General features: G+C 41.1%; 1 protein-coding gene across 10 annotated transcripts in view; it reads left to right on the top strand.

The window, feature by feature from the left end:
- Positions 1 to 13,550, top strand: part of DOCK10 (dedicator of cytokinesis 10) — a 159,664-nt gene extending 146,114 nt beyond the window's left edge. For 8 of the 10 annotated variants that reach the window (XM_061365177.1, XM_061365179.1, XM_061365174.1 and 5 more), the window contains 7 exons: positions 5,625 to 5,771; positions 6,269 to 6,479; positions 8,708 to 8,898; positions 9,567 to 9,667; positions 9,995 to 10,133; positions 11,675 to 11,750; positions 12,806 to 13,550. In XM_061365177.1, the coding sequence (XP_061221161.1) occupies positions 5,625 to 5,771; positions 6,269 to 6,479; positions 8,708 to 8,898; positions 9,567 to 9,667; positions 9,995 to 10,133; positions 11,675 to 11,750; positions 12,806 to 12,873 (933 nt within the window). In that variant the 3' untranslated portion in view covers positions 12,874 to 13,550. The remainder of the gene's footprint in view (positions 1 to 5,624; positions 5,772 to 6,268; positions 6,480 to 8,707; positions 8,899 to 9,566; positions 9,668 to 9,994; positions 10,134 to 11,674; positions 11,751 to 12,805) is intronic. The other 2 variants (XM_061365183.1, XM_061365175.1) reach the window with 1 other exon arrangement.
- Positions 13,551 to 14,113: the final 563 nt, after the last annotated feature.

Raw genomic sequence — 14,113 nt, 5'->3', positions numbered from 1 at the left:
CTGTAGAGTAGTTTTATTCCCTCTGCCGTGCTTCAGCATCCTCAAAGCATTATTTTGTGCTTTCTCCTACTACAGACCAGTGTAGCAACCCAGCATGTTCCTTTAAGACCTGGTTTTGGCAAGCATACTATTTCCTTTACTCTTAAAAAAAAAAAAGTAAATAGTAAGGTGTGTAAAAAACAGATTGATGTGAATCACTCTGCTTGCTAATTAGATTTTAATGCAGAAATTTACTCTTTTCTCCTTTTGATCTTATTCAAGGCTGTGGTAAGTCTAGTTCTTTTGCATGTTTTGTTTAATTCTCTCCTCACATCCTCCATCCTTCCCTGTATTGTTACTTAACATTAACTTTCCTGTGCTCTCAATTCTTTGGTTTGTGGCAGATGAAATAACGTTTTGTTTCATTTGTTGTTTCATCCTGCAAACTAACTTTTGTTTGTTCAGTTACCTGAATTACCAAGCTGTGTCTGTTGCCATGTTATGTGTGCACCATGGGGCCCAATGCTGCATCATCTCATCTCAGTGGAAGTTTTTCTCTCAGCTTCACTGGAAGCAGGATTGGACCCCTTCATTCTCTGTTGAAAAACTCAGTGTAGCATTAATGCTGTTTCAATGCAAACCTGCTTTCCTGGCCTGTGCAGCAGCTCCAAAGAGACAGGCTGTTGTGTCAGTATGATCTATGGCAATGGTAACTGCAGCACTCTGGGCAGGGAACAGCCATGTTCCTGGTATTCCCTTGTAGGAACAAGCAAATGGGGAGCTGGAGACAAACGGTGAGTCCTGGCTCTTCATGCAGATTAGCAAAACTGAACTTGCCAAATTCAAGTAGAAAGCAAGCTGCACTGAGAAGGGTAGAGTTTTCCTTATGCCTGACCTTCCTCAAAATAGGGGCAGCAGTGTCGGAAACAGGACTCCTACTTGCAGCTTCTTGCCAGAGCTTTTCCAGAGGCTGAGTGGCTAATTTAGCTGCAGCAGTTCTGCTGAACTGGGTTAAAATCTCTGTTACAGTGCAACGACTTTTCAGCTGCCAGTGCCACGAGGGCAACCTCATTTAAACAGCTTTCATGCATATGACTTTTTCATAGCTGCACATTGCTCAGTCCGGTCTATCCCTTGGTCCCCTGGACACTGAGCTCTAAATGCAAGCAAGTACAACTTCCTCCTTTCCTTTTGCAGGAGAGATGTTATGTGGTAGAAGGTGAGACTTCTCTGTATTGCTCCTTGCAGAGGCATAGTGACAAAAGTACATGACAAAGTACAAATAATTAAAGGTAGATCAATCCTATGAGCATCACATGTGCCTCAGTTACCAAGAAAAATAGGAGTGGGTGTGCAGAACTGATTAAGGAGGGCTTACCAGTACACAAAGGACCATGGCAGGTATGAGAGCTACAGATGAAGCTCGGCATGAAAGGAGAGACAGAGAGAACAGTCTGTTCCCATATACCAACTGTGCCTGCATATTTTTCCCTGAGGAAGGTTTTTTCTCTGTATTTCTCTCAATCCCTTTTTCTCATGGGCCACTTGCTTCCATTTCAGCTGTGCAGATGGAAAGGTATGGGGCCTTTTGGTCCTTCGGTTGCCACGAATTTTGCAGGTCTCATGCTGAAAGCAGTATCAATACCCCATCCATTTAAAACATTAAAAGCATGTCCCTTTTTTTGTGCTTCTGGCAGGCTTTGCACACTTCTTCCCAAAAGCCAACAGTTGCAGGTTTTACTAGTATTTATTAGTAGTATTACACTAGTGTTATTTACTAGTATTACACTGGTAAAGCAATATGAACCGTTCTGATTAAGCCACTACAGAGACAATGCCACAGAAGGAAACCTGGTATGCAGGTATGGGATGCTCAGTATGCAGGTATGGGATTCCTTTCAGTCTTGCACATACACTGTTCTATAAAACACCTGTGGGCTGATACACACATATAAAAATATATTATTACAGATATGCATTTATTAATTAAACATTTTTATCAATTTTATCAATAATAAATATCTATACATAGCTGTTTTGTAAAACTGGAACACCGCTGTTCCTTAACGGAAAAAAAAAACAAAACCTGCAGAGAAAGCAGATTAAAGGACAAAAGAATAATGCAAATACTGTTTGCAGGAAGAATTTTGAGGGTTCTTAGTAGAAAAAGAAAATCTGAAGCTGCACCTGAAAGCCATTGTCCTTCATGTGGAAGGGGAGACAGTATTTGGTTACTGCATTGCTGCAGGGATCCTCTGGAAGGATGGTTTGAATGACTGTAGGCCTTAGGAAGCAGGTAGTCAGTAGTTTTTGCCAGAGAGCCTTATTTGCCAGCTCAGAGAGCTGCATCTCATGGCAGCTGCTGTTTCAGACAGCAAATTCTGTTAAGGCTCTTTGGTGACAGCATCTCATTGCACCACCAAGTGGCCACATTAGCCAGTGCTTATGATTTTATTCACAGATGAGTGTTTTGAGAAGTCAGTATCTTTCTTGAATTAAAACCGAAAAGAAGCTGTTAAATATATTGAATAGCTGAAAACTCATATTGTTCTGATAAACAAAGACATTCAAGATTTCTTTTCAGAGCAGTGTTAAGTAAGGTAGAGCTGTGGTTTTGTTTTCCTATCTGTGAAAGAAGCCTTAGAAGTGGAGGCCAGATTTTCATAGTGGTAAGCTAACTGTGGGTTTATGTCAGAAGAGCAGAATATGTGTTGTCTTTTCCAAATGTAATAAAACAGCTGTAGCTTCCTTACTAAAGAGTAAAGCACTCTCACTTACCATAGGAGGAGATGCTCACCTGATGCAGAGAAGGAAGGATCCATTAGATGATAATTTTGGCAGGTAAAGCAGAAGGCTTCACCTTGGCACATAGGCTGGAGGAATGGTGTGTATTCCTCCAGCAAAGGGCAGAGAAGTATTTGATATACTGTGATCTCCAAGGGCTGTGTCTGAGGGCACATGGAGAGGAAGAAGGGCCTTTTCAGCACTCCCACAGTGACAGTCCTAGGTCACAACTTGACCCTCAGCACATCAGAGCTCAGTGGAAACCTTAACTTACTGCCCAGGAGATTGTCTCCCTTCCATTACATTTGGCTAGTCCATGTCATAATTTTCATCTCTAAGGCTTTGTTGTCCTTGCAGGGCAAAATGAGACAATTTGAGATAATCCAGGGATATGCACTGATAATGTAACCTTGGCTGCTTAATGTGTTAAAATCCTGAAATCGAAGGATATGTAGCTTCTGGAAGTATTTAATCTTACCTTCAATAGTCTTTGCCAGACATATAGCATATGGCAGACATGATTATTTATAGCTCACAATTAACTTCTGCTTGTCACTTATCAGCTGAAATACTGTAGGGAATATGTACTTAAATGATGTCTCTAGCATTAGAGACAAGACAAAGTCTGTTAGTTGTTTTTGTTCAGGTTTGGGTTTTTTTTAAGCAAAACCATTAACACAGATACCAACTTAGTGTGCCATGCAGCATTAGCACAAAGATTTGATACTCACATATAAACACTGTGTTCCAGCATGCAAACATACACAGAATTAGTGGTTAAAAGCATTAACTATATTCTAGCTTGTTATGTGATTGATTTGGAGAACATGAGGGGGTTATGTTGAAAACATGAAATAGTAGCAGAAAACAGCTGATTTTTGACAGAAGTAATTCTGAGTAGGGTGTTTAAATATGGTTGCATGAAATTAATGAGGTTTTCTCACATAAAAGCAGTTTTGCCTCAGTGGAAACAAGATCAGAAACTAGGTTATGATTCTGCACATCTTCTTGCCTCAGTGAAATCAATAAAAGAGTCAATTACCTGCTCAGATCAGTAAATGTTTATAGGGTGTCAACTTTTGAGCTCTAGATTTGTTTTCTAATTACTTGTGAAGTTCTTCATATGCCTGTGGAGTTTAATTGATAATATTGTTTAAAACTGCAGTGTTAGAAGGTCACTCTGAGACTGATTTAAGACATTGTCAGACAAGCTGCTGCTATTAGTCATGAGTTTTCAGTAAAGTCCACAGTGCTCTTGGCACTTGCAAAATTGAAAGATAATTTTATGTCCTCACCAAAGGAGAAGCCAGGGATGCATGTGTTTGTTAGTCCCTATCAAGATCAAGTTTGGGGATTTTTTGTAAATAAACATTGACATTTACAGCTATAATTTGTTGTTATATATATATATATATATATGAAGATCTGCCTAGTCAATAGTTTTAGTGGCCAAAGTTGAAATATGCTTCAACACAAAAAGGCTGGATTTTCCATGAGTACCTTCCAAAGAGATTTGGAGGTATTTCTTGACTTCATTCATTTGTGCTTCTCTGTTTTTCAACAGATGGCAGTTTGCCTAGACATAATGTAGAATTAGCTGTTCAAGCCACATCGTGTTAAGGTTAAAGGGACTTAGGTCTGACACCATTAATGTTGTCTGCCTTTCCCCTTGATCCCTGCAGCTTCAGGTATTTTTCTCTGGGTCATTTTGCATTCAGGTGAAAGGAGGAGGCTTTGGGTGCAGCTGCCATGGTTAACACTGCCAGATTTCAGCAGCAGCATATGAAATCCTAGGAGGAAGTCTGGTGCTGCATTGGAGTACTCCCATGATGGCACTGGGATAAATCCCGGCCTTGTTACTGGGGCACCTGCTACTTCCTGCTGTAGCTTTGAGGTACATGTTCATCACGTACAAGCTGAGTGTCTGACCTGCACATGATGCAATGCTATGTTAATTTTCTGAGGCTGGCATTTCTTCTGAAGCCTGAGTGGTTCTTGTTCAGCTCTTCAGTGGATGCTTTTCTTAAAGCTCTGCCAAGTCCTTCCAGTGTAATAAGTAAATGACCTTAACAAGATTGAGCTTCTTTTGCAAAGGAGCACAGTCTGTGTGGGGGTTTTTTGGTTTGTTTTTGGTTTGTTTGGTTTTGCTACATAAATCTAACAGACAAGATTGTCTCTGAAAATGCTGCAATTCCATATGGCCTTTCAGGATGCCACCAGAGTTCCTCTTCAGCTGCCCTGAACAGATGCAGATCAGTTCACAGGTGCTCCCAATGCCATGGTTCTATGTATTGCTGTGAGCAGGAGTGTCCCACACATCACTATAGGCAGCAGTGCCCAGCCTTTGCCTGCACACATGGCTCCCAGACAGGATGCGCTGGAGGTGGCATGCTGGGCTAGGCATCCAGCAAACAGCTGTTACACTCATGTTCTGTTACCACAGTGCTTCCAAAATAGTTAATTTAAACAAATGATTAAAATTTAAAGGATTTTTAATGTCCAGTTTTTAATTCATTTGGGTTTTTTCATCGTACACACATCAGCATTCTCAAGAAAGTGCTTTAAATCTTTAAAACAGCTAGGTCTTTTATGAATAAATGTGTATGAGTTATTTAATGTGTATGATGTACCCAGGTACATCAGAATAACTGGGTAACTTCTGAGGTACCAGACCAGTAGAAATGCAGACCTCTAGGTGTTTGCTACAGTGGAGAGAGGTAAGCTTTAGATTTAGGTGTTAGAAATGATATATTGGATGCTCTGGTGGGTGTACAGACAACCTTGATTCCTGATAAAAGCACCTCTTTTAGGCTTTGCCCTGCCTGTGTTGTTTACTATATCCTTCCATTTCATCCAAACAGGGTTTTTTTGAAGAAGAGGAAGGTAAAGAATATATCTATAAAGAACCCAAATTAACCGGCTTGTCTGAGATCTCTCAAAGGCTGATGAAACTGTATGCAGACAAGTTTGGAATAGATAACGTGAAGATCATTCAGGATTCCAACAAGGTACAAAAGTCATGCTGGTTTTGCACAGGGGGGAGAACTGAGCTCATGGTGCATGTTTTGGGAGCTGTGTTTTGAATGAATACGAACTGAGTGTGTGTATTAACTTGCATGACCTAGTTTTACAACCAAAAAAAGATCCTCACCTTATAGCGTGGCAGGTGCTGCATGGGAATGACAGTGTTATAGCACGGCATCACAGTAAGTGGAAAAAGAGCATATTCCAGCATATGCCTTCAGAGAGCATGCAGATGTTTACTGCAATGCGGAAGCAGGTTGTTTTCTCTCTCATTCAGTTTTCATCCACTTCTGCCAATGACTACGTTCAAAAGTCCCACTGTTCTTATGGTTGGCTTGGTTAAATACCTTTGTATTAATCTGTTGTCTTAATATTAAAATAGGAAGTCTGTTTTAATCAGTATTGTTATAAAAGCATCAGAAATATAACAGATGCCTTGGAAACTTATTAACAGAGTTTTATGTTTGCCACTGTTACACAGGTCAACCCCAAAGACCTAGATCCAAAATACGCGTATATCCAGGTGACGTATGTCACGCCTTTCTTTGAAGAGAAGGAAGCCGAAGACCGAAAGACTGACTTTGAAATGCATCACAATATCAACCGCTTTGTGTTTGAGACACCCTTCACACTCTCAGGAAAAAAGCATGGAGGGGTAGAAGAGCAGTGCAAGAGACGCACGATCCTAACAAGTAGGTGTCCTCAGGATGCTTCCCCGCTCCCATCCACCTTTGCCAGTTAAGCCCAGCAGTGCATTTAATGTGCCAGGTTTTCTGCAGTCAGTGGGCACAGCTTGCTGTGCAGATTGATAAGTAATCTCTTCAGTGTGTCCATTGGCAAAGTACGTGCTCTCTTGTAACCCTGCCAACTGTCCAGGGAAAAGTTATTTTCATTTGTGGTCATCAGCAGTCGTATTTTCTCATATTATTGACATCTTAACTGTTCTTGCAGTGATGTAATTTGGGAGTGGTTTTGCTGGAGGCAGTTCAGCGCTCAGAACCATTGTTCTTTTAAATAATAAACAAGTCAAAGAAGAAGCAAAGTAGGGTGCCTATTCTAAGAAGAATAAAACTTGGCAGATAGGAATTTTTATTCAAAATCAGAGCAAGATACATCATATAGATTATTTTTTTTTAAGTGGAGGTAAGATTTCATCTCACTGGGTGCAGTGTTTTAAGACAGGAATGTCAGGAGTGCTAGATATGTCTATTCTTACTGAATCGTATTAAATAGAAAATGTTTAGTTCCTTATCGTGATGGAAATCTCTTTTTAAAGAGGCATCCTTTGTGAAACTGCTGCTGAAACTTGACCTGTCTGTATTTTGGCTGGGAATATGAGAAACTATCTGAGATGGAGGCATTGCTCTCATGAGCAGCCGTGAGCAGAGCAGCTGATGTTCACATCAAAGGCTCCTGAGTGACAGAAAATCCCATTCCCCATGGACTTCACAGCTTCCCCCAAAGGGCAAAGTAAAGAAAGCTGCTTACAGTACAGGCATAGTCACCCAGAAGTTTTGTTCTGGCAAGTCAGGAAAGAGGCACTGGTGTCTGAGGGCATCTTGTTACATGACACAGCTTTGCTTGTAAGAAGAAAAAAGGAGGAGTGGATTATGTGTGGGTTTTTTAAGTGCTTGAGCATCAGTAGGTGTTCTGAGACTATATTGAAGCAGGTAGTTTCAGTGACTTGAAAGTGCAGCTGTTATGGTATGTCTGATGAAAACAGAGATGGTTTTTCTTCCAGCAGAATGTTTTCCCTAGGTTATTACATGCTGTCATCAACTCCCACTGCTCTCAACCTGATTCCATCCTCAGCTTTAGGTCCTTTTCTTCTCCCCTGCTTTTCATTCTGGCACCTGCATCACCTCAGTGCTTTTCTTTAAAGGAAACATATTACCCCAAGCCCCCTCCATCCCTGGCCTTCAATAAGGTCATATATTTTCATCTGCTTGGTATGTAAAAAATAAGTCTGAGAAGAGGGCAAGGCTTATCGGTATCACTGGAAGAGCGTGGAACTTACACAGGGGTACTGGCTGGCTAGAATGGTACCTGCTAAGCCTCTCCATGCTCCAGAGCCTGCTGCCTGTGTTGCACCTGTCTGCACTTGTCCTCTGTGCAAGAGACTATGGTCGGTGAATCACTGGCTTTCTGCTGTGCCTGGTTGTGACTTGTTTTTCTAGCTCTGGAATTTCTGGGTTTCCTGCTCTCCAAGGGTACAGCCACCGTGTGAGTTGAAGCTTATGTAGGCCTGAGCCGACTGGCAGCAGATGCTCACCAGAGGAAGGAGTTTGGGAGAGCTTCCAAGTGTGTAGGGTAATCAAGAAAAGGTTGTTAGCTTAAGGTGCCACAACAGTACCTTTGCCAAACTCCCTGAGATCCATGAAAAGGTTTTGACTGGAAGGAAAGGGTTTTGATGATAAGTAATTCCTGTCCACTCCCATAGCAGTATTTAGACTGAATGTTAAAGTAGCTCCTTACTTCTTTAAGGATGATGTCTTAATAGTAGTTCATCTGCGGGCGAGTGATATCCAGTTCAGCTAAACTAGAGACTCCAGCCTCTAATTTGAAATGTTTGATAGAATGTTTTGAGCTATTTGAAGTTCAGTACAGGCTCATCGTTTGGTGCTTTAATTGAAGAAATTTGTGGATTCTAAAATCTAAGTGGTGGGAGCTTTTTGCCACATGAATGTTGCAGAGCTTACTGTAAGCAATGGTGAAGTAAAAAAAAATGCTCATCCAGGGCCAGGAACATCAAAATCCATTTTGGACCTGCTGTGTCATTTCCAGTCATTTGGCGATTTAAACTTGATTTGGATTGATGAAGAGATTAACATAGTCAAAAGTTAATCTTTGACTTAATTGTTTTGCTTTCTTACTGTTTTGTTGGGTGAGTTTCTCTGATACGTTTCTTGCTTTTGAGTAGCCAGTCACTTGTTTCCCTACGTGAAGAAGCGTATTCAAGTCATAAGCCAAACCAGCACAGAGCTGAACCCTATCGAAGTAGCAATTGATGAGATGTCCAAAAAAGTTTCAGAGCTCAATCAGCTTTGCACAATGGAAGAAGTGGACATGATCCGACTGCAGCTCAAACTCCAAGGAAGTGTCAGTGTCAAGGTATTAACAATTTGCCTTTTTTAATTTATTCTTTCTCTTTTCAATGCATCTACCTAAAATTTTGTTCTGATTTTCAACATTCCAGATGTATTTTCTCTGTTTTCTCCTTCTGCTCGTATTTTGTATTCCACTGCTTTTGGAACCCACTCTAAAAATGTAAGAGAACAGAAAATTTTCTGCTGATGTTGATGCCTGCTGGGTTTATGTGCAAATATAACTACTGTAGTCAAATCTTCTCTAAATTAATGTTAAGTGACCATCATAGGTCACTTGAGAATACAGCCTGTCACATAACCAAGCATGCAGATACTTTAAAGGGAGTTTCGTTAGGGTTGGTTTCATCATTTCCTGTTTAGAAAAATTGGGAATGGTGAGAGGTGCATGTATTTCTTGTACCCTCATTAAAATGTCCTCAAACATACAGCTTTCTGGATGGTTAACTAAGTGAGGGCTTTCAAAGGCCAACAAAGGTATGCAGTTTGTGCAAGGCCAACCAGCTCCCTTTTCTACAGTAAAACTCTTCAGGTCTCATCCAGGTAACAAAACGAATGAGGTGATGTTCTTCACACGTTTGGTTGCCTGAGGCCAGTGCCTGGTCCTTGGAACACAAAAGAAAATGACAATAAGCTGCTTGTTCTCTGTACCTAAGCTGTGTCTTTTTCCCCCAGGTAAATGCTGGACCAATGGCCTATGCTCGAGCTTTTCTTGAAGAGACAAATGCTAAGAGATACCCTGATAATCAAGTTAAGCTTTTGAAGGAAATCTTCAGGTAAACATTGTTCAGACTTTCAACCCGCTGCATAGTATTAAATAGCATGAGTAGGCCTGACATGCAATCAGGCTGAATTGAACCAGATTAGTTTACACCTGCATTTACCCTTTCCTGCAAGTCATTCCCAGTAAAATATTTACTGAAGTTTTGGGCTGTTCTAATAGCCTACATTCCTCTTGATCTGAGGGTGAGCTCTGAATATCACTTTGAACAAGGTATAATTTGAAAGGGGGAGAAGAGGTAGAGTGTGTGTATATAGATAGATTTTATTTTTCCATTACTACAGAATTTGCATGCTTGTTCTTTGTGGTTTTGTGCTTGTAGGCAATTTGCAGAAGCATGTGGACATGCTCTTGATGTCAACGAACGCCTTATTAAGGAGGACCAATTTGAGTATCAGGGAGAGATGAAGTCTCATTACAAGGATATGCTCAGCGAGCTCTCTGCAGTTATGAATGAACAGGTTAGATCATCTATTTTGTTGCTGGTTAAACTGAATGAGAGTGACTAATTGTATCTTCTAGTGACAAATGAAGCTGTAGAGCAAATTTAAAGTAAAACCTGGTAGTGAAGCGGTCATTGAGGAAACATGGTTTACTCCCTTTTTTTCCCTCTATTTCAAATCCAGGTGTATTGTAGATAATGAATCTGATTGTTCAACAAAGATCTGTCCTCTGCCTGTCTTACTACATACTGGAAAGTTGAATGTTCATGAAGCTAAATGCAGACTGAGGTCTAGAGGCCTAGGAAGATAATCAGTAAAACTGGTGTTTTATGCTTCGCTTGCTTTAGCCTACAGCTGTGATATATTTAATTAAAGCAGTAAGTTGCATTTAATAACCTAGCTTGAAACTGGAGGAGGTATCTTTATAGTTCCTCTTTGTATTCAGCTTTCAGAGCAAGAGTTACTACTGGATTTTTTATATATAGATATATATATAGATTTAAGTACACTGTCAAAACACATGCCATGTATTTCGGCTGTTAGCAGCTTCAGATGGATGAGCATGCACGGTTGCATTCTATGAAATACATCCCACAATACTGAACTGGGCTCCAGTGCACGCTTGCAGCTATTCTATTGCTGTATCTATGCAGATATTTTTTGTTTGTTTGTTTTAATTTAAATATTGAGTGACTCTGCATACTAAAGTGTGAATTAAATCACACTTGGCTGTTTCTCTGTGTGCTTGTGTGTAGGCCACCTTAATTGCATCTGTGAGTAACTTAGTTTTCAGTTGCATTTCCAGGTGCCTATAGCATGCATAAGCACTACTTATGTAGAGGGTTACTTTGTTTAACCATTGTTATCAGAGATAGCAACTCGCAGAAGTGTCCAGTTGGCACTCCATAGACCATGCTGTATTATTCATCTTCACATGTGAGGAGAATAAGGACTTACCAGCATTTTTTGGCCCATTGGTCCTGTGGAATTGAGCTGGGTTTTCTCAGGGTGTAAAGCAGTGTAATTGCTTTGAAGGCTTGGTGTATGCCAGGTGGGGGTCAAGCTCAGTGGTCGTTGCTGCTCTGTGAGTCGTGCTCCCTGCCCCTTCAGGTGTATAAATATTTGTGAACCTCAAGCATTTCACTGTTTTTATTGTAACTGATATTTATCACTGTTTGTGATCACTGGAATTTGAAAGCCCACACTGAAAACCAGTCTCCCAGTTGCAGCCTTGTGGGGCAGCCTTATGAGCAACAGCCCAGTTTTCCAGGCAGCACAGCTTTTTGTGATAACTGCTCCTCCTGCAGTGAATGCATGAACTGCCTACTTCTGAGCAGAGCATTGCCTCAGAGAAGTCATGTGCTGTAAACTGTGGCTGAAATATCTGTCTCCCAGTTGGAAAGCTTGAGGGTGTCTGTGCTGTGTGCTTTACACCAGTAAGATTTGCCATCTTTCCCTTTGTCATGTTCAAGAGGGTTTTGTTTGCTCACCCACTGACAGTGACTCATCACCATGTGTTTTTCTCTCTTTTGTTTTGTTTTGTTTTTCTTTTCTGACAGCTCTGTCATGGTCCTTGCTTATACAGCTTCTCTTCTTCCCTGTCTAACATTTCCCTCAATACTATAGCCAAAAGTGGTATGTTCATTTTTCTTACATCTATTTTTTCTTTTAATGTCATGTACTTTCCTCACTTGCTGATTTTCTACTTGGTATGTTTGTTTAGTTTCATGTCTATGACTCCCTTGCTCAGAGACGTATGAAAAAGAAGGGACAAGATGTATATGGTGTGGGAATAGTTCCTTTTCAGAGCTGCCAGAGTTGCTGGCTCAGGCACTAAAGGTGTACATGGGGGCAGCATGGTCATGTCTGCCCAAGTAATAAATGTGGTGTGGCTGACCTGCAGCCCTGACCAGGGATAACTGGGGGTCATAAGACTGTGCCTGGGGCTTTGTGAAGGGGAAAGGCTTTCTCTTCCACTATTGACAGCTACATGGTCAGTGGGGATGGCCCATGTCTCTGCTGTGGGTGCTTCAGCACAGTGCCTCATGGAAGAAGGCAGGTTTTCAGTCTGTATTTATAGAATAGGCTTTATAGCCTATTACCAAGGCTAAAAACAAATTCAAGAAAAAAAAAAATCTTCCTTCTTGATAAAAGCCTATTTTAGGACAGGGAAGAGCAAGCTTCTGCCACTGCTCCTCCCTAAGAGCACAGCTTTGCCTGCAGCCTCAGCCTGGCAATTGGTCCAAACCCTGCTAACACACATACTTTTCCACTTCCCTGTGTGTGAGGCTTGGTGGGGATGCTGCATGCCTCCAAATGAGTGTGTGGGCAGAGCTGGGGCTGGTCTGTACCACAATCAGTAGTTGCCACTGCACCTAAAATGCAGATGACTTCTCAGTTGTGTTTGTATGATTGTTGTTAGAGAAACATAGTTCAGGGAACAACATGAAGCACCTCTTGGCAGAAGCCGGTGACCCCAGCCCAGCCCCATTTATTCCCCCAGCTCAGAGGATATCCTCCCACTCACCGCAGCCTCCAGTCACTTCTGTGTACCTGGGCAAAGGTTATTTTCTACTGTCAGATCTTTAGCATCATAGTGTAATAAATAAAGAACCAAACAGACTTCAGACATCAAACTTCAGATCTCTCTCACTGTTGCATATATTTTTTTCTTTATTTTTTATCAAAAGATTGCATACAAGGAGGACCCAGCAAAACAGCACGGAATGGAGCGCACTTATTCACGGGTCATCAATAGAGGCAGCTCGTCTGTGCCAGCAACAACCATCCCGGCAAATCCTGATGCTTGACTGCGGTGTGGGGAACAGATGACCCTGGGAAGATCTGGGGTGGCTGGGCTGGGTTTTTCCCTTGGGTTGGCTTTTTTCCTTTTAGATTAATAGTACTGAAAAATAATTTGATCACGGACAATGCCAGGAAAAGAATTTGTGGGTCATGATTTTAATTTATTGGAAGTCTTCACGACCTTCTTTTTTAAAACTGCAAGCTTGATTTTGGATTTTTGTATTTTTTTTTCCTGCCCCAATATTTGCACATTCCCTGTCTTTTTGTTGTTGCTGTTGTTGTCAATTTTTGGCTTTGAGCAGCCTTTATTAAGCCAGGCTGATAATGAAATTCCCATTGAACAGATAGCTACACAGCAAACCCTAGGTTTGCTATAAATTATAATATATCTAATACTAAGTCCTAGTATACATATATTTTAAAGGTCAGAGTGGATGTTTTATAACATTTAAGTATATTGCAATTGTAAATAGAAGATGTGTAAAATATGTCATTTTTACAAAATTTAAAAAATATCTTTTTAGTTAATTATGACAGTACTAAGAATATGGATAACATTTCAGTTACCATTATATTAAAATATTTGTGTATGTGTATAAAAGCGTCTGTAAACTCTTCTCTTTGAAGGTCTGTGCATTGGTTCATTGCCAGTAAACCATGCATGCCTGTCCTGGGTTCAGCAGTAGCAGTCATTTTTCTCCTTCTTAGTAGCTGGTGCAGTGCTGTGTTTTTGACTTTCAGCCTGGAAACAGCGCTGATAACACTGATGTTTTTAGTTGTTGATCAGTAGTGTTTACTCTGACCAAGGACTTTGTGATCCTCATGCTCTGCCAGGGAGGAGGGGAAGCTGGGAGGAAGCAGAGACAGGACAGCTGACCCAAACTGACCAAAGAGGTATTCCATACCACAGCACCTCATGCTCAGTATATGAACTGGGGGCAGTTACCCAGAAGGCCCAGATTGCTGCTTGGGTTGGGCTGGGTATTGGTTGGCGGGTGGTGAGCGGTTGTATTCTCTTCCCTTGTTATTTCCTTTATCATTACTATTACTGGTGGTAGCAGTAATGATTTGTGTTATACCTTAGTTACTAAACTGTTCTTATCTCAACCTGTGGGAGTTACATTCTTTCGATTCTCCTCCCCATCCCTCCAGGAGTGGGGGGAGGAAGGTGGGGGAGTGAGCGAGCAGCTGCG

This window comes from Neopsephotus bourkii, unplaced genomic scaffold (assembly GCF_033783945.1).
Source record: "Neopsephotus bourkii isolate Nb327-2 ecotype Australia unplaced genomic scaffold, CSIRO-AGI_Nbou_v1 NB_1279, whole genome shotgun sequence".
In the NCBI taxonomy this organism is placed as follows: domain Eukaryota; kingdom Metazoa; phylum Chordata; class Aves; order Psittaciformes; family Psittacidae; genus Neopsephotus; species Neopsephotus bourkii.
This window is presented reverse-complemented; position numbering and strand designations above follow the sequence as displayed.